Source organism: Eptatretus burgeri, chromosome 1 (assembly GCF_056783735.1).
Source record: "Eptatretus burgeri isolate ZD-2024b chromosome 1, Ebu_testis_v1, whole genome shotgun sequence".
Taxonomy (NCBI): Eukaryota; Metazoa; Chordata; class Myxini; order Myxiniformes; family Myxinidae; genus Eptatretus; species Eptatretus burgeri.
The window spans coordinates 2729863-2757398 of NC_140961.1; the positions used below are offsets into that span (position 1 = coordinate 2729863).

Sequence of the window (27536 nt, forward strand, 5' to 3'; positions counted from 1 at the left end):
CGTGTGTCAACGATCGTGTAACGTGCCTACAACACGTTACTCATAGGTTATAAATAAGTTTCGGGTACGCTAATCATTACCTCGACGTGTTTCGACTTCTGAGTAACTTACAAGTAATGTGTGTCGACATGTGTCAACGATCGCATAACGTGCCTATAACTAATGGCCAGCGTAGCGGAATGTGTGAGTCATACGCTGGCATACGTTGTAAAATTTCAAGCATGCTAAAGTTTGAGGACAACTGCAAAGTACAACGATGAAAGCCAGCGTACTACGACGTATGGCAGTGTTTTTCAGCATGCTCTTAACGTATACAAAACTTACCCATAACGTATTCGACATGTGCCAGCGTTTTAGACAAATTTTTCATAAGTCGGCATACACTGGCTAAATCGTCAAGGTGTGACAGCGCCTTAAGAGATGTCTCAACTCCTTTCACACAAAAGAATGATTAAATCAACATTCAAAATATTGGGGTAATCATAAATCAACCGTATTCAATTTACCAAAAGCATGTTCAAACATAGCATTCAAAGATTTTAACAAATCTATAAAACATCCGTTTGTGATATATGCTGATTTTGAATATATACTGGAAAAGATAGATACTGTTTCTCCAAATCCAAATAAATCATACACAAATATATATCAAAAACATACCCCTTGTGGTTTCTGTTATTATATCAAATCATCTGTTGGTAATGAATACAACAAGTTAGAACTTTATAGAGGAGAAGATGCCTCAGAAGAGTTTGTAAGACGTTTGGAAAAAGACTGTATAAGACGAAGAGAAATAATGGTTGAAACCTATAAACCAATGTCATCAACAAAGGGAGAGAAAAAGGAATTTAGAAAGAACAGTATCTGTCATATTTGTGAGAAGAAAATTGAGGGAGAGGTCAAGGTTAGGGATCACCGTCATCTTACTGGTAAATATAGAGGTCCAGCTCATTCCCGTTGTAATCTTAATTTCAAGCCTCCAAATTTTATTCCTGCCTTTCTTCACAATAAAGCTCACTATGACACACATCTATTTATGAATGAACTTTCAAAGACATCGAGATATTTCTGCCATTCTTCACACAGATCAAAAATACATCTCATTCACAAAAACAATTCATACATCCCGCATAACCCATATCAGATTTCTTGACACATACAACTTTATGGCAAGTCCATTTTCTCACTTAGCATCAAATATTAAAAACTTACCAAATCTTAAAGCATATTTCTCAAATCAAGAAGAGATTGATCTCTTATCACAAAAGGGATATATCCGTATGACTATATGGATTCATTTGAGAAGTTTAAATAAACACAACTTCCTTCAAGGGAAAGTTTCTATGGCAAGTTGAATAAAACTCATATTTCCGATAGAGATTATACACAAGCTAATACGGTTTGGGAGAAGTTTAATATAAAGAATCTTGGAAAATATCATGATTTGTATCTTAAAACTGATGTATTGTTATTGGCTGATGTGTTTGAAACTTTTAGAACAGTCTGTCATAATAAAAATTCTTATGGATTCGACCCCGTTCACTATTACACAGCCCTGGGTTTGCTTTGGAGTGCAATGTTAAAAATGACAAAACAAAAGTTGGAATTGATCATTGATATAGATATGCTTTTAAGGATAGAGAAGGCTAAAAGAGGAGGAATATCTCAAGTATGTTCCAAGAGATATGCTAAAGCAAATAACAAATGTCTTCCTGATTATAATAAGAATGAGAACAACTCTTACCTGATGTATTTTAATGCTAACAATTTGTATGGGTGGGCTCTGTCTCAATCTTTACCTTATGGAAAACTTAAATGGGTGAAAGAAAAACACTGAAAACGTTTTACAAGACAATGTTGTCTCCTCTCAAAAAGAATTGGATGAAGCTGAAGTTGGATATGATTTTGAGGTTGATTTAAAATATCCAGAAGAACTTCATCATAAACATAAAGACCTACCTTATGCCCTTGATAAAGAAAGTCCAAGAAAAGAATGGTTAAGTGATTACCAACAGTCATTTAATATAAAAGGTAAATCTCCAGAAAAAAACTATTTTCAACATTAAATGATAAAGAAAGTTATGTTTTGCATCAAAAGAACTTGAGACAATATTTATCTGCTGGGTTGAGAGTGAGGAAAATTCATCGGATTTTGAAATTTAATCAAAGTCATTGGTGAAAGAAGTGTATTGATTGTAATACAAAAAGGAGAACAGAAGCAAAAACAGATTTTGAGAAGGACTTTTATAAATTAATGAATAATGCTGTATTTGGAAAGACTATGGAAAATGTTAGGAATCGTCAAAACATAAGACTTGCTACATCTTGGAAACATGCTTCAAAGTTAATTAATAGACCAAGTTTTGAATGAGTGGAGGTGTTTTCAGAGAACCTTTGTGCTATTCATTTGAAAAAAGAGAGTATTGAAATGGATATACCTATTTATATAGGAACATCAATTCTGGACTTGTCAAAGTCGTAAATGTATAACTATTACTATAATAATTTAAAATCAAAGGATAATGTGTCATTGTTATATATGGATACAGATAGTTTTATATGAGAAATTAAGACAAGTGATGTAGATGAGGATATGATTGATAATATTGATATATATGATACAAGTAATTATAAGGTAGGTGATGCATTGTTTTCATCATAGAATAAAAAGGTTATTGGTAATTTTATTGAATTTGGTGGGAGGGTCATAAGTGAATTTATAGGATTGAGATCAAAGTCTTATGCTTTTATGAATATTGATAGTAATCACATTTAAAGGTGTGAGAAGAAACTAAGGGGAATAAAGAAAAAAATAATCAAGGAAACAATAAACTTTAAACATTATTACAACTGTTTAACCTTAAAGAAGGAAGAGTACAGAAAAATTAATACAATAAGAAGTTTTAAACATCAATTATATAAACAGAAGAGATAAATAAGAAAGCATTCGGAGCTTTTGATGATAAAATATATATTTTAGAGAATGGAATCAATGGTCTCCCTGATGGTTATAAGTATAAGTGTGAAGATATTGGGTTGGTAATTTTAACAGGCTACCGCCATCTTTTTACTGATTTATAAATGAGAGAATCAAGTAATAACCAAACCAAAGAGTGGAGATGTAATCAGCCTTGGTATTTAAATGGGAAACATAAAGAATGTGAGAAATATCAAATAAGTCTTATTGAAGAAATAACCGAGGTAAAAGTAGATAAAACAAATAAGCGGATAAATTGAATTACAAATAAGTTGGAGGATGCAAAGAAAAAAATTAATGTCCTTGAATGGACTGAAAACTTTGATGGTTATCAATTGAACAATGGAAAAACAATTTACTACAATCTCAAAATGATATGTGGCTCAGGAGGTGGTCAAACAAGAGCACTGAGAGAAGTTTATCATTTAATTTCTGCTCAACAAAAATACTTAAACCAAGAACTAAGTTCCAAAGTAATCTTTGTGAATATACTCGATGGTGATGAATGTAATAGGAAAATTAATTTATTCCCTAAAGGAGAACATGGACAAATATTAATTGGTTTGCTCTTTGAGTGGAATGAAAATATTAAAGGAAACAAGTGCTTTCATCAGTAAGTCTCAATTTTACATTTCCTCAATGGGGCAGAGATCAGTCTCCTATTTTGGACTTTTGGGCCTTGAGACAGTCTCAATTTTACATTTGCTTGTGTGGGAGGGGGAGGAAATCGGTCTCCTATTTTGAGCTTTTGGGGCTTGAGTCGGAGAGTTTTTCCCATTCATTTGTATGGGAGGGGAGGAAATCAGTCTCCTATTTTAGGCTTTTGAGACAGAATTGATTAATACAGTAACAAGGGAGGTGGAATTCAGTTTTAACAACATGATGTATGTTCAAACGGACGGTGTGGCCATGGGTTCTACAGTTGGCCCAGCTCTTGCAAATATCTTTGTCGGCTATCATGAAATGCAGAAACTGACTGGTCGGCAAGGGGTCGATTCCCCCATCGTGTCCTATCTGTATGTTGATGACATTTTTGCTTTGTTTGAGTCTCAGACGGCATGTGACAATTTTCAGGCATGGCTCAACACTCTCCATCCAGCGCTGAAGTTTACCACAGAGCTGGAATCGTCAAACACGTTTCCATTTTTGACGTGTTGGTTGATAGATCCAACTTTGGTTTCACAACATCTGTCTACTGGAAGCCAACTTTCACAGGTGGGACTCGCACTGGTTGTGGGTACTCGGTGAGACTCCTACAGCTCCACGAGAAACAAAATTGCCTTGATCAATATCCTGGTTAACAGAGCACAGATGATTTGTTCACCTTGTAATCTTCCTGCTGAAATTGACAAAATCATGAATATACTCGGTGAGATTGGTTATCCTGAGCATATAGTTAAGAGATACACAAATTTCGAAACACGACAAAAGATCGGAAGATTGGTCCGGACAAATGTCTAGTCTATATCAGGATGCCCTGGAAAGGGCAATCATCATGAAGGTTTAAAGTACAAATCAAACATATTGTATCCAACACATTTCTGGCTGTGCAACCTCGAGTAATCTTTACCTCTTGCCGTTTGTTGACGTCAGTCAACAAGGATGTGCTACCCACCTCACAAACCAGCAATGTTATTTATGAGCTTAAGTGCCAATGTGAAGCTCGGTACGTGGGCTGCACAACACTAAGATTGGCTGATCGGATCAAACAACACATCTACTTGGCGATGCGAAGAAAGATTCTGAGGGTTAGAACACAACCAGTGCGAGCATGTCGAAATATCCAGCAACCACCGACCACTGTACCTGCTTCATCTGCCATTGCACAGCACCTGGTTGCCAACCCTATCTGTGCAGACCAGTACAATGCAGATATGTTCAGGATATTGAGCCGAGGTCGGAGCTCGTTTCATTTACGTATGTTGGGAGCAACCTTCATCCTTTCCACTGATCCAATATTATGTTGTCAAAAGGAATTTGTACGATCTCTGCGTCTCTTTCAGCACGGAAAGATCAAGGGAAGTACGGTAACAAATGGTGAATGGACCTTGGGGGAAACCCATTCCCCCTCTCTCCAGGATGTGGTTGCAAACGTCAATCATCGACAAACTCTGCTTCAGCCAATGGGAGCTCGAGGTGAAGATGATGAGCCGACCAATAGGCGTTTGGATTAACCGTGACGTCATTACAGTTGATCCAATCAGCGTCTACCTTATTGAGACCTGCGTATAAAGCACGTGCCTTCACTTCCTCCTTAACTTGCTGCGATTTTTACCCTGAAGAGTGCAGCACGAAAAGCATCTGTCACTATTATGTCGTGTTTGTTTGTATCCACACATATATATATATATATATATATATATATATATATATATATATATATATATATATATATATATATATATATATATATATATATACATATACATATATATATATATATATATATATACATATATATATATATATACATATATATATATATATATATATATATATATATATATATATATATATATATATATATATGTATATGTATATATATATATGTGTATATGTATATATATACATATATATATATATATATATATATATATATATATACATATACATATATATATATATATATATATATATACATATATATATATATATATATATATATATATATATATATATATATATACACACACATAAGAGCCTGGTGTTGGCGCAGTGGTTAGGGCAGCAGCTTGGGATCCAAAAGGTCCTGAGTTCAAGCCCCGTTGAGCCACTGAATTAATACACCAGGGGGTTGACTCAGCCTGTCATCCTTCCGAGGTCGGCGAAATGAGTACCAGTATACTGGGCCGGTGTATACCCCGGTTAAAATAGGTGTACCATATCCCTGTGTCGTAAGAGGCGATCAGGGTTGCGCCAGGAAGGGCATCCGGCGTAAAACATGTGCCAAATCACTATGCAGATCATACGCATGATCCGCTGTGGCGACCCTGAACGGGAGCAGCCAAAAGAAGAAGAAGAAGAAGAAGATATATATATATATATATATATATATATATATATATATATATATATATATATATATATATATATATATATATATATATATATATATACATATATAAATATATATATAAAGATCGAGAGAGATACATCTCGAAAGAGATAGAGATATTTATAGAGACAGATATATATATATATATATATATATATATATATATATATATATATATATATATATATATATATATATATATCAGAGAGATACATATAGAGAGATGCACCAACAGCAGGGAAGAGGGACGAATAGAGATGGACTTGGACAAATAAGGATGTGGAAGTTGGTTCCATAGGTGGCAAAAAGTGAAAGAAATGAGTCGAAGTGAGCAGCATCATGACCTTCCAGCATCATGACCTTCCATCATCATGACCTTCCAGCATCATGACCTTCCAGCATCATGACCTTCCAGCATCATGACTTTCCCGCATCATGATCTTCCAGCATCATGACCTTCCAGAATCATGACCTTCCAGCATCATGACCTTCCAGCATCATGACTTTCCAGCATCATGACTTTCCAGCTTCATGACTTTCCAGCTTCATGACTTTCCTGCATCATGACCTTCCAGAATCATGACCTTCCAGCATCATGACCTTCCAACATCATGACCTTCAAGCATCGTGAGTGACCTTCCAGCATCATGACCTTCAAGCAGCATGAGTGACATTCCATCATCATGACATTCCAGTATCATGACATTCCAGCATCATGACATTCCAGCATCATGACTTTCCAGCATCATGACCAAAGTGTTCACATGGGAACACCAAATGTTCTCATAATTTATCTAAATCCATCCTACGGATCTAGTAGTATGACTAATACCATGTACGACTACTTTAATCATCTCATTTATTCCCAACCTCCTTTTGGATCGGCTGCGGAAGGTATTTGGCCCAATCTTTCATGAACCGGCTGGTCAGCACTGAAGTTCAACTGAACATGAATTGGGTGGGAACTTCTAATTTGTTCAGTCTGCTGATGATAACTCACCAATGCTTCGTTAAAGACACCGTGGGATCTTTAATATCCACGAACTATTGCTAGCAGACGAGACACCCGGCTTAACGTCCATCCAAGAGACGGCGCATTTTGTGAAGCAACGCCCTGCCCGCACAGCACCAACACGACACTTTGTCGTTGGGCCGGGAATAAATCCTGGACTATATGGCTCAAAGGTAAGAGCACTCACTACCTCTTCACCGTCCTATCGGACAATGCTAATTCAGATAAGTTACCTGAATGAGGACAATTTTGCATTGTGAAAATTCCAGATTTCTCACACCATCATTTTTTCACCTCCTTTGTTCATTCACAGCTTTTTCATCGTTTGCCACATATTCCGTACGAGAGGGCGATTGCACTGACACGTGAGCACTGAGCATTCGTTCCAACTCTTAATACATGACATCGCGATTGGTGTCAGTGATTATGAATTAATCGGCGTGATGTGAAATTGTATTCCTTATTGTTTTCTCGAGTTTAAACTCTGCACTCTGGAGGGATTAAGGAGCTACGAATGACCGTTTTGACTTGCATCAACGGCTGCTGAGTAATTTCACATTGATAGTCCCTGTCGTGTGAAGTTTACGGAGATGACAGGGGGTTGGGAGGGAGGTGGGGGGCAGATTGTGCACCCATTGGGTTTTAATAGTTGGCATTGTAGCATCCATCCTAAGTTGCCATCAGGCATTTAAGAGTCGACCACGAGATGCGGACTGATGGCACGTATGGACCAGACAAGGCACGGCAGACAAATTAACCCCTCCACCATCAAGTCCATTAGTGAGCCAGCTGCTGGCAACATGGTAATTCTCCTAAGAATAGCTCTGATTGCAGAACCTTAGAAACCAAACCATCAACACCATTGTCTTCAGCCATATTGAACCCACGATCCATGAAATGCTCGTCCAGCGTCCTGACGACTTGACCACGTGACTCATTGCATGGATTGTCCCTCAGCTCGAGACAAAATGACCAGGATCACATGACAATTCCAGTAATTCCATGGTTCATCTGTCGTCGTCTCTTGAAAATGCTTCGATGGCCGATTTATCTCGAGGTTGTTTTTCGTTTCTGCGTCGGTGAAAGAAGAACTTAATACAGATAAACTGAATGTATTTGGAATTGGGGACATTTGCTTTTAAGGATATATCATACCTTTCATCTACAAGGTCATGGAACTCTCATAAATCAGCATTTCATGTGTCGCACCCAGCTGCAGATTTGAATAATTTGTTGAGTGCAGCTGTGCCACTGATGCAGTGCCCCCTGTAGGGTATAGCAGCAATTTGTGATTTGTCCAGGATGCCGACAGTAGATCCTCTACTCTTAGTTAAGGACGCAGTTGGATCTCGCACACCAATTTAAGCTCTGAGATGGGAAGGCCGGCTTAACATCCATCCGAGGAACGACACGCATTGATGAACCACCCTGCCTGTGAAACACCGGGATGACAGTTTTATCTGGGTCGGGATTCTAACCCAGACTAGACAGCTCGGAGGGGGAGTACGTGGACCTCCAGGTTCCCCTATTACCCCACACTAGAAAAATTAGTTAACAGGACATTAAAACAGGACTTAACAATAATTTTTTTCAAACTAAGTTTGAACGGTTATTTACCATTGAAAAAAAATTGTAACTATTGCTATAAATTTTTTTTGTTTAAAAACAAAATTACATGTTGCTGTTGGACCGTCTGTTCCGCATGACGTACATTCCGCACGGTGGTTTGAGAAAGCTAAATCAGTCGCATGTGAACCGATATACAGTGAACGATCGTTGCATGACTCAGTGACTGGCATGTGCAGACAAATCACAGTTCCCACCAAGTTGCAGGTATTTCACACTTTGCTGAACTCGCTCTCCATTGCTTTCTTCCTGTTAAAAAAAAAAAAAATCAAAATCTTACAACAGCCAGAATTTTGTTGATGATCAACAAAGCTGGGATGTGTAGGAGACTTTGTCTGTCCTGTGGTGTGGTGTTCATAAGCTTAGTTTCACGAAAACCTGTCTTTCAATCGAATTGTGCAGAACAACACAATCCATAGATATCACAGTCGTGATAATGAAATTGGCAATGTTTTAATTTGTTTATACATAAACAAATGCTGTTCTAATTCTTGGATTGGTTCTTGGGAACGAATGTTTATGTTCTGATGGACGCACGGTGGGCTTGAAACGGTTTGTGGGATGGGGGAAGAGAAGCGATGTATTTGCAGTGTGAGTTACTTATTCGTATACAGCCTGTGGTTGCTTGGCTGCATTCTGTTCTGGGGGCACAGCTGTGCTGCTGATGCAGTGCTCCTTGTTACCAGCACGCTGGTACTCATTTTGCCGACCTTGGAAGGATGACAGGCTGAGTTAACCTTCCTGGTGTTAATTCAACGGCCCAACAGGGACTTAAGCCAACACCAGGCCTGCGGTGTGAGTTATCGATGAGCAATGAAGAGGTGGGAATCCACGAGCCATGTGAATAAGTATAGTTGAAGGGAAGGACTAAAAAACGGTGTGATTGATGCAAAGGTGTGCAAGGCAGGGAGAGGGATTCAGGTTTGTGCATATATATCAATGTGAAAGGTGTTTTCCTGGGTGAGCACGTAGCTGTGTAATGTGAAATTTTCCAGATGCTAACCATATCTGGCTGTCGGTATGCCAGGGGCAGCCCGTGGTGATCCGCTGCGCTTGCAGCTCACGGTGCCAGGCTCATACGAATTCCAGGCTGAAACAACGCTCCACGTCAGACCCACTCTGAGCTGGCAAGAGAATTTCAGCTTCAACCTCGATTGGGGCCTCGGCCTGGAGCCTGAGATGCATCTGCTACTGCACATGGAGCCAAAGGTTTATAGCTCACTTTAATGCAACCCCTCTTCACCCCCCCCTCCGCTTTTACCAATTCTAATCACAATGGTGTTGAAAGTAGAATTTCAATCAGAACCCTTCAACTGCCATTTGGCTATGACCAACAGACATACAGTGGACTGTAAAAGTATTCCCCCCTCCCAACAATGACACATTTAGATGAGTTACGGGTGATGTAAAAACAATTTTTCCAAATGAACTTTTTTATTCATAACTAAGAGATCAAACTAAACACTGCTCTAGTTGAAGGAGGTTACATGTCAGGAATACCTGTAAAAACATGTACAAATCAAAATTCACTGGTTGTACAAGTATTCAGCCCCCTCGGTGAGAACCTGGTGAAAACACCTTTTACAGCAATGACTGTGATGAGTCTTTGTGGTTCGGTCTCTACCAGCTTTACACAGTAAGATGGTGAAATCTTTGTCCATTCTTCACGTGAAAATTGCTCGAGTTCTGCCAAGTTTGACGGGGATCGTCGATAGACCGCAATCTTCAAGTCTCGCGATAAATGTTCGATTTGGTTCAAGTCAGGACTTTGAATGGGCAACTCAAGAACATTTATTTTATTCTTATTCAACCACTCCAGTGTGAGTAGATGATAATTGTTGCTTCTGGGAGAACCATTAAAATGAATGGGGAAAAAGGTAAAAACTTTCTGACCCAAGCCCCAAAAGCTCAAAATGGGAGACACACTACCTCCCCACCTCCCCACCTATCCCCTTCCCTCCTATGTAAGCAAATGAAAAATTGAGACACTGATTAAAGCACTTCTTCCCCCCAACATAATCACAGTCCTTTTATATTTTCATTATATTCAAATAGCAAATCAACGAATATTTGTCCATGTTCTACTTTTGGGAATAACTTAATTTTCTTGTAACATTCATTTCCATTGAGTATATTCACAAAGAAGAACTTGGTTCTTGGTTTCAGTATCTTTGTTGAGCAGAGATGAAATGATAAACCTCTCTAAATGCTCTTGTCTGACTCATTTTATTTTTGTGTAAAAATGAGTCAGACAAGCTCCCTTGCCTGAACCAAGCCCCGAAAGCCCGATGTCATTTCCTTCATGAGACACACCCGAAAAAAACCCATTGTTTTCACATTTCATTGACGTCATCATCTTTCCTATTTAATACCAAACGCGAACTTAGTATGTTTTATTCAGAATATGGAGTGTTCAGATGATTACTCCAACCTTGCAGATAAATCGTTTTCACAAGATGAGAGGTGAGATCCTTACACCAATTCATTATTTGTTGTTTTATACAGAATTAAATCACTCTGCAACCAATAATTATTGTATGTTTTTTATCTGACAGGTTGTCCCCAATAACAACAGCGTGGATAACTGATATTGAAAATGAAGCAAACTACGATCATGAAGAATGACAAAATATGAATGAAATCCATATAGATCTTCAATAATTTCGAAGAGAATTAAATGACATCATGTCTCAGATGTTGGAAGACCTTACACACACCCCGACTTTGGATAAGTCAAAAGAATGGTGAGAAATTATCCCCCTGTCTCTCTCTGTTTGTCTTTGTCTCTGTGTGTCTCTCTGTTTCTCTCAACTCTCTCTCTCTCTTTTTTTTTTTTTTGTATACCTTGGTCGAGGCTCGTATGAGAGCTAACACACAACTCAGCAAGGAGGCATGAGACAAGAGGGGCGGGAGTGGAAGGGACAAAACAGTGGGGAACAGACACATTAGGTGAACTGTGGAAGGGAGAGGGATGGGGATGGGACGGGGAACATGGCGAATAGAATATGGACATTACATGGACTTTCAGGAAGGAAAGCAGGGGAATTGAAGGAAGTGGGCTTGGGTGGATTATCGGGGGTAGAAAAGATCGAGGATTTGGATGGGGGAAGATAAGAGGTGGTGGTGAACAGCTGTTTTGAAAGCCTGGAGGGAAGAATGGGAAAGAATAGAGTGAGGAAGTTTATTCCAAAGGCGGGAAAAAAGAGGAATGAAAGAGTGAAGATGGGCAGTGAATCGTGATTTTGGTAGTTTTACCAGAAGGGGGTTGTTGGCGGACCTTGAGCGCCCTGTGGAAATGTGGTGGGGACAAATCGCAGAGAGACCAGGGGGGGGCAAGGCTGGAGAGGAGTCGGTAGAAGACAGAAAGACCACCGACCTACCTGCGGTGATTGAGTGAGAGGCCCAAAGACTCAGCTTCATTGCGGGAGATGCCGATGATCTTAAATGCCCTGGTTTCGACAGCGTGAAGCCGAGAAAGGTGGGAGGCAGGAACCCCTGCCCAGAGGGGAGAGCAGTACTCCATCAGGCTACGGACAAAAGCTTTGTAAGTGGTCAGGAGCTCAAGAGGGCCGAGGAAGGACTTTGCACGACGGAGGATTCCCAATCGGCGACTGGCTTTTGAGGCGAGGTTGGAAATGTGACTTTCCCAGGAAAGGTCATGGCAGATCGTGAGACCCAGAAGCTTGAAAGAAAAGACTTCTTCCAGAGCGTTGTTGAGAAAGTGGATGGGGGGGTTTTGTAAACGGTCCTTTCGAAGAGACATAGTGAGAGTGTGAGATTTGTCTGGATTGAAAGACATGTTCCACGTGTTGGACAAGTTTGTGATTTTATCCAGATCTGCAGTGAGCGAAGAAGCTGCTGCTTGCCGGTCTGAGGGATGACAGATGGTACGGCAGAGGGTGGAGTCGTCGGCAAAGTGAAATAGAGGATTTTCCAGAGAGTCCGAGATATCATTGATGAAAACCAGAAAAAGAACAGGGCCCAGAACGCTACCTTGAGGAACTCCAGCCTGCACAGGAAGAGGGGATGAAAGAACTCCATTTAGGGCCACACGTTGACTGCGACAGGAGAGGAAGTCTGCGAGCCATGAGTGGAGATGGCCTTGGATACCATGGGAAGAGAGTTTGGTGAGTAGGGCAGGGTGCCAGACTGTGTCAAAAGCACGTGATATGTCCAGGGATACGGCTTGGATTTCCTGTCTGGCATTGAGGACCTCCATCCATTGATGGGAGAGCAGAAGCAGCATATCCAGGGTAGAGTGACCTGGTCTGAAACCAAATTGATGATTGGAAATCAAGCCATTGGAGAAGAGGAAGGATTTCATGTCTGAAGCGATGATGGATTCCATCACCTTGCTGATGATTGGGAGAAGGCTGATTGGTCTGTAGTTACAGGGATCTGTTTTTGCACCTTTTTATGCAGGGCAGTGATGTTAGCAGATTTCCAAGCAGATGGCAGATGACCTTGGGCAAATGAGAGGGTGAATAGAACAGAGAGAGGGTGAGCAAGAGCAGAAGAGCAGGCTTTGAGGACACGTGGGCTGATGCCGTCTGGACCGGTTGCAGAATCTGACTCGAGGTTTGAAAGCAAGCTCTCCACCTTGTCAGGAGAAAAGGATACAGAGTCCAGGGACAGTTGGGTGCGACTGGGTAAAGTGGGTAGAGATAGTGATGGGTTTAGGACACAAGATTTAGCTGCAAACACCGAGTTTAGACATTCAGCTTTATCACGTGTGGAATCAGCAGTGCGGCCATTTGAGGTAAGGGAGGGGATGGAGGGCGAACATACACCAGAAACAGATTTGATTAAACGCCACCAGGATTTTGAGGAGGGAGAGAGGTTTGAGAGTTCAGACTTGAGATGAGAAAGATGTTGTTTCCTGGCTGTCCTGAGGGTAGATACACACTTGTTCCGAGCTTTGTAGAAAGAACTGAGATTGCCCTCAGTTGGGTTTGCTTTCCATGAGGCAAAGGCAAGTTGTTTCAGGACAACTGCCTCGCCACAAGCTTCAGTAAACCAAGGGCGGGAGGAAGGGTAAGACAACTGAACACGAGAGGGGATAAATCTGTGCATGAGGGAGAGCAAGTTTCTTTGAAAGAATTCACAGGATGAGTTGATGTTTGAGAAAGTAGTGATAGGAGACCAGTCTGTAAGTTTGATGGCTGCTCGGAGACCCTGCCAGTCGGTTTGAGTGAAATGCCAGACTCGACGGCGGTGAGGTGGTTCTCTGATAACAGCCAGAGAGATGTCCACTTTAACAAGGACGTGGTCAGAAGAACCAATTGGAGCGAAGAAAGAGCAGCAGATATTGTCAGGGAAATTTGTCAAAATCAGATCCAGAAGAGATGGAGTACCATTGGTTGAGATCCGGGTCGGGAAGTTGACCGATTGAGTCAGTCCCAATGAGTCGCAGAAAGCTTTTGCTGAGGTGCCATGGCAGGTGAGAGAGGTACCCACACCTAGCCAACTGGCGTGATGACAATTGAAGTCACCACATAAGAGGAAGAGAGAGTTTGGATGAGAAGATAGAAGATGGTCCATGTTTTCGGATAGTGAGGTGTAGATGGAGTCATCACTGTTCGGTGGACGGTACAGTACACATATAAACATGAGGTGGGAGTGGAGGGGAAGCCAAAGCCAGAGGTATTCCTGGGGGTGTGGGGGAGTGAGAGCAGTGCATGGAGAGTGAGGAATAGAGTCTTTGATGAAGAGAGCAACACCTCCACCAGGACGAGGCTCAGGTCTGTCATACCGTAAGAGGGAGTAACCAGGGAGAGATACTTGGGAGTCAGACACGTCTTGGGAGAGGAAGGTTTCTGTTAGGCAGATAATGTCTGGTTTGTCAGTGGCAACCTGTATGGAAAGATCTGAAAGGTTTGAGCGAAGGTCTCGGATATTTGAGGTCCACACTTTTAATGAAGAGGTAGGGGAGGAGGCTTTGGGTGCAGGAGGTGGAGGGGGAGGGGGAGGGTAGGACAAGGGACGAGGGGGGGAGGTAAGGAGGGTTGCTGAAAGAGTGTGGGGTATTGCAGAATAGCGAGGGGAGGGGGCCGAATGAGGAGGAGAAAAGGCTCTGTGGTGCTGGGGCAGAGGGGGGACAAGAGACAAGGAAAAAGGCAGTTGAGGATTTGAGGAGGTGGAGTGAAGAGATGGAGGTGAGAGGGCAGTGGAGGGAGGCAGGTTGGTGGATGAGAGGGGGGCAACTTAGAGAAGGAAGAGTGAGGGGATGAAAGGTGGGAGAAAGGTGAGGGGGGAATTTTTGAGAGAGGTGAGAGGTAGGCTTGGAGGGAGAAGAGTGGGATGGTTGCTTTGAGAGTGAGAGTGAGGGGTGAGGGGGGTGAGTTGGCACTGAAGTTGGAAAAAAAGAATGTTTGATGGAAAGCGAGCATCCATGGCAAACTGTGGTTTTTAAAAGTTTTAGGTCAGAGATGCGATTTAACACAATTCTTGATGGATGCAATGAAGGCGAATTCAGAGAATGGAGAGAAGAAGCGCTGTAATAGTTGAATTTTTTAGGCAAGGAATGAAGGAGAGGTCGAAATGAGAGCAGTCTGTTGAAATAGCAGAAGAGTAGTGCATTGTGAAACAGTAAAGAGTACCACATGTGTGAGAGAGGAAGATGAAGCAATATAAGATCGTTTTTGTTGTTAATATTAATGTATGAGAGAGTTCAACAGATTAGGTCATGGAAGTGTAAAAAAAAAAAATCGAGGAAGAAGACGCGGAGGAAGTTAAGAGGAAGAAGAAGAAGCAGAATCGGGAGAAGGTGAGCGTGTTGTTGTTGTTGTTGGGTATAATTTTTTTTTTTTTTTGAGATAAGAAAGAGATTAGTTGGGAGAATGGGGAATGTTTGGAAAGTGGGGAGGATGAAAATTGAAGGTAATGGGGAGGATAGAAATTGAAGGTAATGGGGAGAAAAAACAAACAAACAAACAAAAAAACGATTGAACACCGAGTGGAACCGGTAGGCCTCAAGCCTAGGCCTAGGCCTCAAACACCAGTAAGAACGTTGACAAAAATACTCACAAAATAGCACGATTTTTGAAACAAAACCGAACTAGGAACACAGTAACATGTAGGTGAGAAAATTAAACAGTTAAAACGGGACAAATAACAACCGGAAACTTAACTTTGAGAACGTCAGCAGGGAGCCCCGAAGGACACCTCTCGCCGCTCCAAAACCGGAACCGGAACTCTCTCTCTCTCTCTCTCCTCTCTCTCCTCTCTCTCCTCTCTGTCTCTCTCTGTGTGTCTCTGTCTCTCTGTCTCTGTGTCTGTCTCTCTGTCTCTGTGTCTGTCTCTCTCTGAGTCTGTCTCTGTCTCTCTCTGTGTCTGTCTCTCTCTGTGTCTGTTTCTGTTTCTCTGTCTCTCTCTGTGTCTGTCTCTGTCGCTCTGTCTCTCTCTGTGTGTCTCTGTCTCTCTCTGTGTCTGTCTCTGTCTCTCTCTGTGTCTGCCTCTCTCTATGTCTGTCTCTGTCTCTCTCTGTGTCTGTCTCTGTCTTTGTGTCTGTCTCTCTCTCTATCTGTCTCTCTCTGTCTCTGTCTCTGTCTGTCTGTCTCTCTGTCTCTTTTGGTGTTAATTTTTGTGTTTTGAACCAGGGAGCGTTGACTAATTTTCATTTTAAATATTTTTTTTTCACTTTAAACGCCTGTCTCGATGAATCTGGCACAAAACTCAATCGTCTGGAGGTAAATGTTTTATTTATTATTTTATTAATATCATGATGTAATCATCTTAATGTACCCTAATGGTTCTCCCCTCTTTATTTTGAACAGAATATGGTATCCGAGTTTCAAAATTGCAAGATGTCCAAAGCAGACTGCTGGGAAAGAACATTCATTTTAACAATCGAATATTTACGAAAAGAAAAATGTTTAATGTTTTCAATGTTGTTCAATTATATAAGCTTGACTTACAATTATTTAATTCTTAATTACAAGAAAAGAAAAAAGGAGGTGAAAAGGGGAGGGAGGGGGTGGGGGTTGGGGGAAGGATTAGGGTTAGGGGGAAGGTGCGCTCCCCCAACGACCCACCACTCCCCCTCATCCCACCCCCTCCCCTCCCCATGTGTGTGTGGGGGGAAGGGTGGGGGTGGGATGAGGGGGAGTGGTGGGTCAAAGGTGGGAGCGCACAAGGGGAGGGGTGGGATGAATGGGTGGGGCTTATGTGGGTGTGGTTTGTGTGAGTTGAGTAAAAAAGGGGTGGAGTCAAAAAGGGGTGGAGTCAAATTTTTATTTTTATTTTTTATTTTTATTTTTTCAATCTATTATCTTTGTCTTTTGTAATTCCTGTGAATAAAATGAACCTAACATCTCTTCCCCCTCTATATCACATAATTTGTAAGTCCAAGGAACTGAACTGATTACATCAACAATTTCAAAAAGTTCATTTGTCCATGGCTAAGGCCTTAGTATAACCTTTTTCAAAATAAGATTTCCACCTGTATATTCTTACTATATCACCAACTTTGAACTTGGACTTTATGTTATTAATTTCTTTTTACCCCTCAGCCTGAATTCGCTAAGGGGTATTGTCGTCATAGGCGTTGTCCGGGCGTCCGTCCGGGCGTCTGTCAACTTTTGGTTTCCGTTGATTTCGAGGAGAACGCCTTGTCTGATTAAATCCACTTTTGCAGTGTGTGTTGGTGCTGGGTAGAGGAAGGTTCCTTTCGATAATAATCAGTGCGATGCGCTATCCAATATGGCGGCTAGGGCAGCCATCTTGAATTTGGTTTCCGGACAATAACTTGAGAACGGCTTGACAGATTGATTTTATTTTCATGGGGGTATAATGGGGGTGGTTAGAGGAAGGTTCCTTTCTATATACAGCACAATCCAATATCCAATATGGCGGCTATGGCAGCCATCTTGAATTTGGTTTCCGGACAATAACTTGAGAACGGCTTGACTTATTGATTTCATTTTTGTGTGATATAATGGGGGTGTTTAGAGCAAGGTTCCTTTCGATATTCAGCACAATCCGATATCCAATATGGCAGCTAGAGCAGCCATTTTGAATTTGGTTTCCAGACAATAACTTGAGAACGGCTTCACACATTGATTTTATTCTGGTGAGGTTGAGTAGAGGAAGGTTCCTTTCCAAAATGGGCATGCTGCGATTTTCACTGTGGCCGCCACGGCAGCCATCTTGAAATTGGTTTCCGTCAATTTCGAGAACACCTTTTCCGATTAAATCCATTTTTGCTGGGTGTGTTGGGGAGGAGTAGAGGAAGACTCCTTTCGAAAATGGGCGTGCTGCGATTTTCAATATGGCCACAATCTTGAAATTGGTTTGCGTCAAGGGGCTGAGGGGTTACGCCCGCTTTGCGGAGCTATTTTTCATATTTTAATTTTGTAAATGTTTCTAATGGTTTAGTTTTCGTTGAGGTATGAATCGTATCATTGTACTTATCGACAATGTCCTGAATTGGAGATAACCATTGTTGAGAACCGATTTGAGTGAACTTTTTGTATAGTTTCTCTTTTAAAGTGCAATTGAAATGCTCAATCACAACCGCTTTTCCTTCATTAAAGGTGCTGCAAAATGTAATACTGTTATTTTAAAGAAAATTCATAAATGTTTTGTTGGAGAACTCTGTACCCTCATCAGTCCACAATTTTTTAGGCTTTCTCTTGCTTTTATTAAATATCTGTTGAAAGGCCAACGAAATATATTTCCTGTTTTGTTTTTTTAAAGGGACAATACACGCATATCTACTCCTCAAATCAATAACGGTTAAAGCATACTTGTACCCCTTATCATTATTGAGTTAAATCAAATCAGCGGACCAGATATAATCAACTTACTTGGAATAAATTTTCCTTCTATTAAACTTTGTGATTATTGATTTATGTAATTCATCAGCTAATTGCTCTTCAATCTTAATGACATCATGAGAGTCCATAAGTTTTTTGAATTTCCAAGCCAAAGTTTCAATTTAGCACTGATCATCTTCTTCACGATGAACCGATCAAATTTCTCTCAAGGTTGGATTTTGTATGAAAGATAAATTATACAACATTTCTCGATCCGCTTCGTGTTTTTCTTCCAATGTTGTGCTATTTCCATAATCAATATCGTGCCTCATACACGCTTCATGAACCCTATTGATAGGTTTGCTCCATGGTTTAGGATTGTCAGCCTCATCTAATCTTTTATTAAAGTTTGTTCCTGGACCACAGAAAGAATACCCTGGTAGATATAATTCCGCTGGTATTCCAGTTGTTGTATATTTACTTCCTGATAAAAAAAACTTTTGAATATCCCCCCCCCCCCCCTGTTTGTGTTTGGTGATGAATTTACTCTTTTTTGAGCCACACACCAAACATGTTCCTTTTTGTATAACCCTATTTTTTTACTTTTGACATACGAGATATTTTTGCTCTTGGGTTTCTTTTTACATTTGAGACAATAACTCATTTATTTATGTGAAAAATTCCTTCAGAGTGCGAAAGCTTTTTAGTTTCCAACATGCACATTTGAATCAATTTTTAAAACATAAAGAATCCTTAGAAACGTCTTCACTCTCTCCATTTATTTAAGAAAAAAAAAATGTAAAACTTTGATCTAAGTCAATTACACCAACATCATCAATAATATAATCTTTTCCTTCTTTCTCTTCTTTATCTCCACTTTCTCGTTTAAATATGCTCCCTGAAATCGATGTGAATACTCTTGATGCATATATTTCTAATAGACTTGTCAATTCTTTGTTTTCCTCCTCAGTGCGTTGAGATTGATTTATTTTCTGAAACACCTTTGATCTTTTTATAATCTCACTGGTTTAAATATTTTTATATTTATTTATTCTCTCTCTTTCCTCCCTCTCCCTCTCCTCCTTCTCTCTTTTCTCCCTCTCCTTCTCTCTCTTCTCCCGATCCTCCTCTCTCTTCTTCCTCTCCTTCTCTTTTTTTCTCCCTCTCCTCCTTCTCTCTTTTTCCTCTACTCTTTTTACTCCCTCTCGTCATTCTCTTTTTTCTCCCTCTCGTCCTTCTCTCTCTTCTCTCTCTCCTTCTCTCTCTTCTCCCTCTCCTCCTTCTCTCTCTTCTCCCGATCCTCCTCTCTCTTCTTCCTCTCCTTCTCTTTTTTTCTCCCTCTCCTCCTTCTCTCTCTTTTCCCTCTCCTCTTTTTACTCCCTCTCCTCATTCTCTTTTTTTCTCCCTCTCCTCCTTCTCTCTCTTCTCTCTCTCCTTCTCTCTCTTCTCCCTCTCCTCCTTCTCTTTTTTCTCCCTCTCCTTCTCTCTCTTCTCCCTCTCCTCCTCTTTTTTTTCTCCCTCTCCTCCTTCTCTCTCTTTTCCCTCTCCTCTTTTTACTCCCTCTCCTCATTCTCTTTTTTTCTCCCTCTCCTCCTTCTCTCTCTTCTCCCTCTCCTTTTCTCTCTTCTCCCTCTCCTCCTTCTCTTTTTTCTCCCTCTCCTCCTTCTCTCTCTTCTCCCTCTCCTCCTCCTTTTTTCTCCTTCTCCTCCTTCTCTCTTGCCTCAGTTTCTTCAAGTCCTTCCTCATCCCTTACTATCCTTGAACCACTTTCACCCCATATAATATCATACATATATTCATCTGGATTCTGCGACACTCTTGTATCCACAATTATTTTTCTCATAATAGGAAACCAATAAGATTTGTTGATGATTTCTAAAAGAGTTTTATATTTCATCACCTTCAGAAGTTCATTTGTATTTAATATTTTAATCAAATCGCTATTTGTGGGTTTTTTATATCGGTATAATGGCAGTTCTTAATTGAAAAATGCCCGTGTCTATGGTCCAATTCATAAGGAATGTAAAGTCTCGCATTCTTTTCTTGTAGGTATCCTTGAATGCAAAAAATATAATTTTCTTGAAGCCTTCTTGCTGTCATTTATGTATCAGAAATATATGATCGATTAATATGATGACACGTAATACCACCCCATCTTCCTGTTGTTAAATCAGTTTGTATTCCTTGACTTTGTATAATTATCCAATTTCCTTCCTCCTTTGTCATATAAACTATTACTTCACCATAAAATAATTTCCTATTCCTGAAATCGTGTATTTCTTGTTTGCTAATTGTGCTTCCACATATATCCTGATTCTTACCAAGAGGATAATATTCTTCTTTACGAGACTGATAAAAACCGTGCTGGTCTTCTAGGTTGAATGAAAAAGACCAATTATATACTAAATCACACATTATACCTCAATTTCTCTATTCTCGTATTAACTATACTTCCTTCTTTATAAAATTCAATACTAAGCAGATAATTGAATTTAATAAGAAAAGGTGTATGGTTTGTTGAACAAGGTGTTGTGGTTGTAAATTCTGCTTGTTTAACAAAACGTGCTGTTTTATTTAAGGATATATATTGTGATAAATCACTTAATCTCACCAAGTCATTCGCGTCAGTTGGTCTTTGATAATTTATTAATTTATAAGCATTTTCCATATTAATATTTTTTGCTAAACTATATTTCTGTCTTTCAGCCCGTGCCTTTGTGTAATAATTTGATAAAGCAATATCCAGTTCTTGGGATACACCGATGATAGAACCATCTTTTCCAACATGACTCCTTGATATTAGATTAAAATTAATATCATAAATTTTTTTTATTTTTGTTGAGTTGAAATAACACATACAGACATAATTGACCACAACACTTGGAATTTAATTCTTGGACTTGAAATGTTTGATAAACACCATTCTGTAATAATTTTATTGCTTCAACAGGTGGTGGAAGACCATAACTATCAAAATAATATTGAACCTGATCATTATAAATACAAACCCAATGAGAACCGTTTCCATTATTATCTTCTAAATTCATAATAATATTCTTGGTATATTTCGGCAAGTTTATTAACTCATCTCTCACACAAATAACCACATTATCAATTTTTAATTTCTTACAATATTTGACAAGTTCTAAATTTGATGTTGTATTCTTTCCAAATTCTTTAAAACACTCATCAATGCTCATTTATTGATGAGAAAGATATAATCCATTACCCTTTTCAGTGAATTTTAAACCTGCTTGTGCAATAGAAGAAAGCATATCTCCAACCAACAATCTCTTTTTATTAGGTAGGCTTTCAAGTTTTTCAGCAAAATCTACAATTACACCGCTTACACTAATTTGTTTCTCAAACTCTTTGTTATGTCTTTCCAACTCTTTTTGAGTCCGGAGTTGAGCCTTCCTTTCGTTGGCAGTTTTCACCGCTGCTGAAATACCACCCGTCAATGTTCCAGCCACACTTAAACCAGCAAATAAAGGAATTAGAAATTTGAGAAATCCTCCACTCGTCTCTCTTATTGAATATTTCTTCAATATTGGTTTTGACATTTTAATTTTAAGTGAGCCAGTATCGTTCAAGATTTTAACCTGTTCTCTTGTGAGCAAAACATCAATTCTTACTGCTCCTTTTTCTCTGAATTGTATTAACGTTAATCATACAAGGCTTTTGATTTTGAATACACGATGATAGTTTATGAAGATTGATTTGATTAACATATACCCCAGTTGGCACTTTACTACTCATTTATTTATCAAAAAATGATGTGAGACTAATCATAACACCATTATCTGTATTAATCTGTAATTCTGTTTCTTCCAAAAGCAAACAATATGTATCAACTTCTTCACTCTCTCCTCTTTCAATGTATAGGGAAGTATCCACTCCATTAGACTTTATGGTTTCCTTTTGAGCACTCAGGTCAATCGCAAAGATTGTATACAAACTTTTAAATGCTGTCATATCCAAAATGGGTTCTTTATTTCCATTGCTTAAACACACCTTTTGGTAAGACTTGTATGCTTCAGCATAATCATTTTTTTTCCCAATTAATTTTCAATCTATCTCATGGTTAAATTGTTCCATCTAGAGCAGGCGTCGGCAACCTAAACCAGGCCGCGGGCCACTGGGCCACATTCGGGCCACCTCGCAGGCCGCACCCTCCTCCCAACCCGAAAAAATAACAAACACACCTAAAATCAATGATAATAAATGTAATTGTAAATTGAACCTTAAGACTTGCAGTAATCACGATGTGAAACAATTAATGTGAAGGCTGGTGATTCTTTGATGCAGACAGAGAGTCAATGTCTGGCTTGATGGAGGAGGAGGCCAGGAGGAGGACGTCTTGAATATGAGCTTCTGTAAGCTGTGCTCTCGTCTTGTTCTTCGTCAGCTTCATGTGACTGAACAGCTGCTCGCAAGAGTATGTGGATCCGAACAATAAAGCTAAGCGCAGGGCCTCCCTAACAAGAGCCGGGAAAGCACGGGAGGCTGAGAGCGAGTGCCAGAACTTCATTGGCGACAAAAGAGCAAACTTTGTGCGGTGGCTCTCTGAGCACTGGAGCTCAATGAGCTCCAGCTGAAGGTCATCAGCCACATCCACAGAATCCACATCAAAGGGAGCGGAGAATAGCTTGAACTCTTTCTCACAGGCGCGCACATCTTTGAAGCGTCTCTCGAACTCGCCTCGCAGCTCAGACAGGGCAGCGGCGTAGCGACGGTAGGCAGCGGGGGTCGGGCGCAGCTCAGCCAATCTGGCGAAGTGAATGAATTTGTTCTGGTTGAGCTGATACTCCCACAGGCGAAGTTTGCATTCGAATGCCTTCATGAAGGTGAGGAGGTCAGGTACCAAGACATCTTTACCCTGCAGATGGATGTTCAGCTCGTTTAGATGTCTAGTAATGTCCACCAGGAACCATAGGTCACACACCCATGCAGGATCCTCAAACTGAAGGACAGGATTGCTCTTCTCCTGCAGGAAAGACGGCAGCTCATCCATCAGGCTGAAGTCTCTCTCCAACATCTTTCCTCGGCTGAGCCAACGGACCTCGCAGAAGTAGATCAGGTCGCCGAACACTGCCTCAGCGTCAGCCAGGAGATCGCGGAACTGCCTGTGGTTGAGAGCACGGGCGCAGACCAAGTTCACCGCCCTGACGACGACAGTCATGACCTCCATAATGGTCACAGACTTGGCGCACAGAGCCTCCTGGTGCACCAGAGAGTGAAAGCGCTTCACATCCTGCTGGTGTCCAAGGCTGCGCAGGTACTTCACAAGAAGCGCCGCAAAGCCTTTCTTGTCCCCGACCATGGCGGGCGCTCCGTCGGTCATGATGCTGCGCATGCAAGAGAGGTCGAGGTCGGCCTCCTTCAGCCAGTCTGTGACTGCCTTGCACATGTCGGCGCCATTGGTGGTACCGCTGAGTGGGATTAGTCAGATGAACTCCTCAAAGATGACGAAGTCATCCCTGCCGCCGCGGAAGAAGATGGCAAGCTGAGCCCTGTCCTTGATGTCAGTCGACTCGTCCAAGGCGATGGAGAAGAAGCGAGCGGACTGACCCATGTCCTTCAGGGTGCCCCGGACATCGGCGGCCATCTCCTCTATGCGGCGGGTCAAGCTCCTGGCAGACAGGCTGATGGCGGCAAAACTCTCTCGACTTGTCTGGACACACGTCCTCAACCACGGCCATCATGTACTCCGTGAGGAATTCACCTTCGGTAAACGGTTTGAGGTTGGTGCCCACAAGGTGTGCAACATGGTAGCTGGCCCGAGTGTTGCTCTTAGCAGCCGCTTGCGTCAAAGAGACGCTCCTCTTCATGAAGGCACTCTGCTTCTCCAGTTGGGCACTCAGATGCCCAAACTCTGCCTTCTTCTTGTCGTCAGGCAACGCAGCTTGCTTGGGGTGCACCGAAGTGAAGTGACACTTCACGTTGCACACTTTCATGACGGCGACGATCTCGTGGCAGATGATACACAAAGCCTTTCCCTTGCGCTCGACGAAGAAGAACGCTTCCCATTCCTTTTTGAAGGAGCGGTTCTCGTCTAACAGCTTCCTCTTCTTCATAGTGAGGGTACCTTCAGCCATCTGAAACAACAACGAAAAAATATTTAAGACCAAGTTAAGTGGACTTGAAGCGAAAATAATTTATTGTGACGTACAGAGACTGTGATATATGTGGAAGAATCATATGTCCACATATGTTAAATTTGCCGTCGGTTCAGAAAAATGTTTCGCGGGCCGCACCTAATGGAAATCTGGACAAGGCGCCGCGGGCCGCATGGGAGGAGCTCGCGGGCTGCATTTGGCCCGCGGGGCACAGGTTGCCGACCTCGGATCTAGAGAAAAGCGAAGTTGTTTCTCCTTTGCATTATCACTCAATGCATTATTCTTATCAGTAGCAGTATCACCATCTGTTTTTTTTTTTTGAATGAGCCACAGATATCGTGGCTTTTCTTCCAGTACACCCAAATTTCACGTGTAAGTGATTTGGTTCAGTTTAACCCTCTGGAGCCCACGAAATGTGCTGGGTGAACAAAAAAAATTACCCCTGGGGCTCTAGAGGGTTAACGTGTTGGTATCTTCTTTTAAGGTACTAGTACGTGCCCGTAAAACAAAAAGAAATAATAATAATAAATAAATATTCCAACCGCGAGCAACAAACAACAACCACACAGGCCGTTTCTTCGCTCTCGCGTGCCCGTACGTGCGTGGCGCAGAAGTTCGCATATCACAGTTATGATGATTTGCAATTTAGGTTTTAATGGCCAATTATTCAATTAGCGCCAACGTATTTTGCCTTTTCGCAATGTCATCGCAAGGAAAAACAAAAAGAGAAGAGAAGAGAGAAAATAAAAATTACTTCCTGGTTCGGAGCATACCAGCACTCTGATGTTACCGAAATTTATGCACCGTCTCATATGAAAACAATCATAACTTGTGGTATGAAAACGATCATAACTTGCGGCATTGTGTTTATCTATAAATGCGCATCAGAAATCGAGAAATTATTAGAATACACGAAGTCATCACTCTCCGGAAGTCCGTACGTTGTAACCTGTAATGGGGAACACAGCTGAGCTTCCCTTCCCCATCGGCCACGCCCACGCAACAACGTGTCTTGTCATTGGTTTGGTAAATAAATGGCCATAACTTTGGAAGCACTTGTCCGATTAATATCAAACCTTGAAAAGGCACATCCTCAGGGCCCCAGCAATATACCTGGCAAGTTTCAATTAGATCGGACCAGCGGTTGTCGAGAAACAGCGGTCACACACACACACACACACACACACACACACACACACACACACACAGACACATATACACAGACACACACAGATTGCTGGAATTATAGATAGATGATGCATTAAGTGGTTTCTTTGGGTTGTCTTCGATTCAACATCTCTTTTGTTTAAAGGTTAGGAGTATATTCACTAATATACTAACTATTTTCATCAATAACAAATTTATTCTGAGCAGCAAAAGCATTAGCAATGCCAATAAGCAATCTATTTTCATTGTCATTCCATTGCAGTTGAAATCTAATTTTAAGACCATGCAGAACTTTATCATGATCACAAAATCCAAATATGCCTTTAAGAGGAACTGCCACAGTAAAACTATTACCTGCTTTTGTATCATCATTATACATTCCTTTTCTTTGACTATATCTGGGGTCTGTGTTTGTTCCCGTTGCCATATCAGGAATAAAACCTTCGACGGCCCCCTTTCCCATTCTATTACTAAATGAATATAGTGTAAATTTCATCATTTCAGATGTAGCAGAGACATAATCAACCACTTCAACTTCTTGTGTTCCACTATACAAACGAACACTATCAAACATTTTCCAGAAGAAATCATTTACGAGTGTCGTGTTTGTGTTATCCGCAACGTTAGTGAATATAAATTTACACAACAAGAAACTTTCGGTTGGACTCAAATCAGTTTGTTGATTATTTATTTCAAATTTTTTTGTTCCATTTGTATTCCAGTCTGTTCCAGTTATGGCATTTACCTTAAAGTAGTCTTTTTTTTAGTGGAGTTTGAGAAATGCAATGGTATCATCCAAATCATAGATACTATCAATTGCTTCCATACTTGTATTTATTCAGTAAAAAAGATGTTAAAACTTTTGAAACCCTGACCCACGCATTTGAATTAATTTCTGTCGTTCTTGGGGAGGCAACTGAGTTTTGCCTTTCTAAATATCTTTTATCGCTTGCAAATTTTGGGATTCCTTCTGGGCATCTTTTATACTCTTTATAGCACCCGCTACATTTCCCACAGCAGAAGCAGTTGAACCAATGAGGTCTTTATATTTAAGAATAGTTGAACCTATACCCATTAGAGTATCAATTATTCCATCTCCTTTTTTTTCTAAATTGATGTCCTACACCCCTTTGTCTCTTAGGTTTATAGTATCCTTCACCAAGAAACATACCTTCACCCTTGTAGTATGAGGAATGGAACATCCCATCCCCTGTAATTATTTTATATTTTCCCAACTCGTGTTTCCTCACAATAACCATCTTATTTATTTATTGGAAAACTTCACGTCGGTGAATTCTGATGGATATAATTTCTCCATTCAAAGAACTCATGCGATTATCTTGGTCGGTTATCCTAAAATGTACTCTGTAAATGGTTATTCCTGACATAGGTAGATAAACCAGATTTTTGTGATCCATATTGAATTTATAACCAATTGGGGTTGAGTATGCGCTGAATGAAAATATTGTATTTGTTCTTATTCCATGATGATAAGCGCCATCAATCAAATCGCAGTGAATTAATACCGAATTTATGCCTGAGGATATTTGAATGACATTATCACTGTAAAACATCCCATTTGTTTCAATCTTTTTTGAGGAGAAATCCAATAACACTCTAAATGAATTATCAATTGTGAAATCAACCTTGTCATTATTTTTAAGTTTAATCGTTGATTTTGAAGTATGTTTTTGAATATCTTTTAAAATATTTTTTCGGGTCATCACCCTGTTCTTTCATAAGGTGAGCAATTTCGTAAGATATTTTAGAAATCTCATATGCTCCGGGTGAAACTGTTATCGTTTTGTATCCACTTCCTGGATTA

At 40.5% G+C, this 27536-nt stretch overlaps 1 protein-coding gene across 11 annotated transcripts in view; it reads left to right on the forward strand.

Moving 5' to 3' along the window:
• The window catches only part of PLA2G4F (phospholipase A2 group IVF), a 236579-nt gene that overhangs the window by 96179 nt on the left and 112864 nt on the right, over positions 1 to 27536 (forward strand). For 10 of the 11 annotated variants that reach the window (XR_015055403.1, XM_085870902.1, XM_085870959.1 and 7 more), the window contains one exon: positions 9698 to 9879. Coding sequence is in view for 10 of the 11 variants with exons in the window: in XM_085870902.1 (XP_085727028.1) it covers positions 9698 to 9879 (182 nt within the window). In the remaining variant the exon portion in view is untranslated. The remainder of the gene's footprint in view (positions 1 to 9697; positions 9880 to 27536) is intronic. The other variant, XM_085870894.1, reaches the window with a different exon arrangement.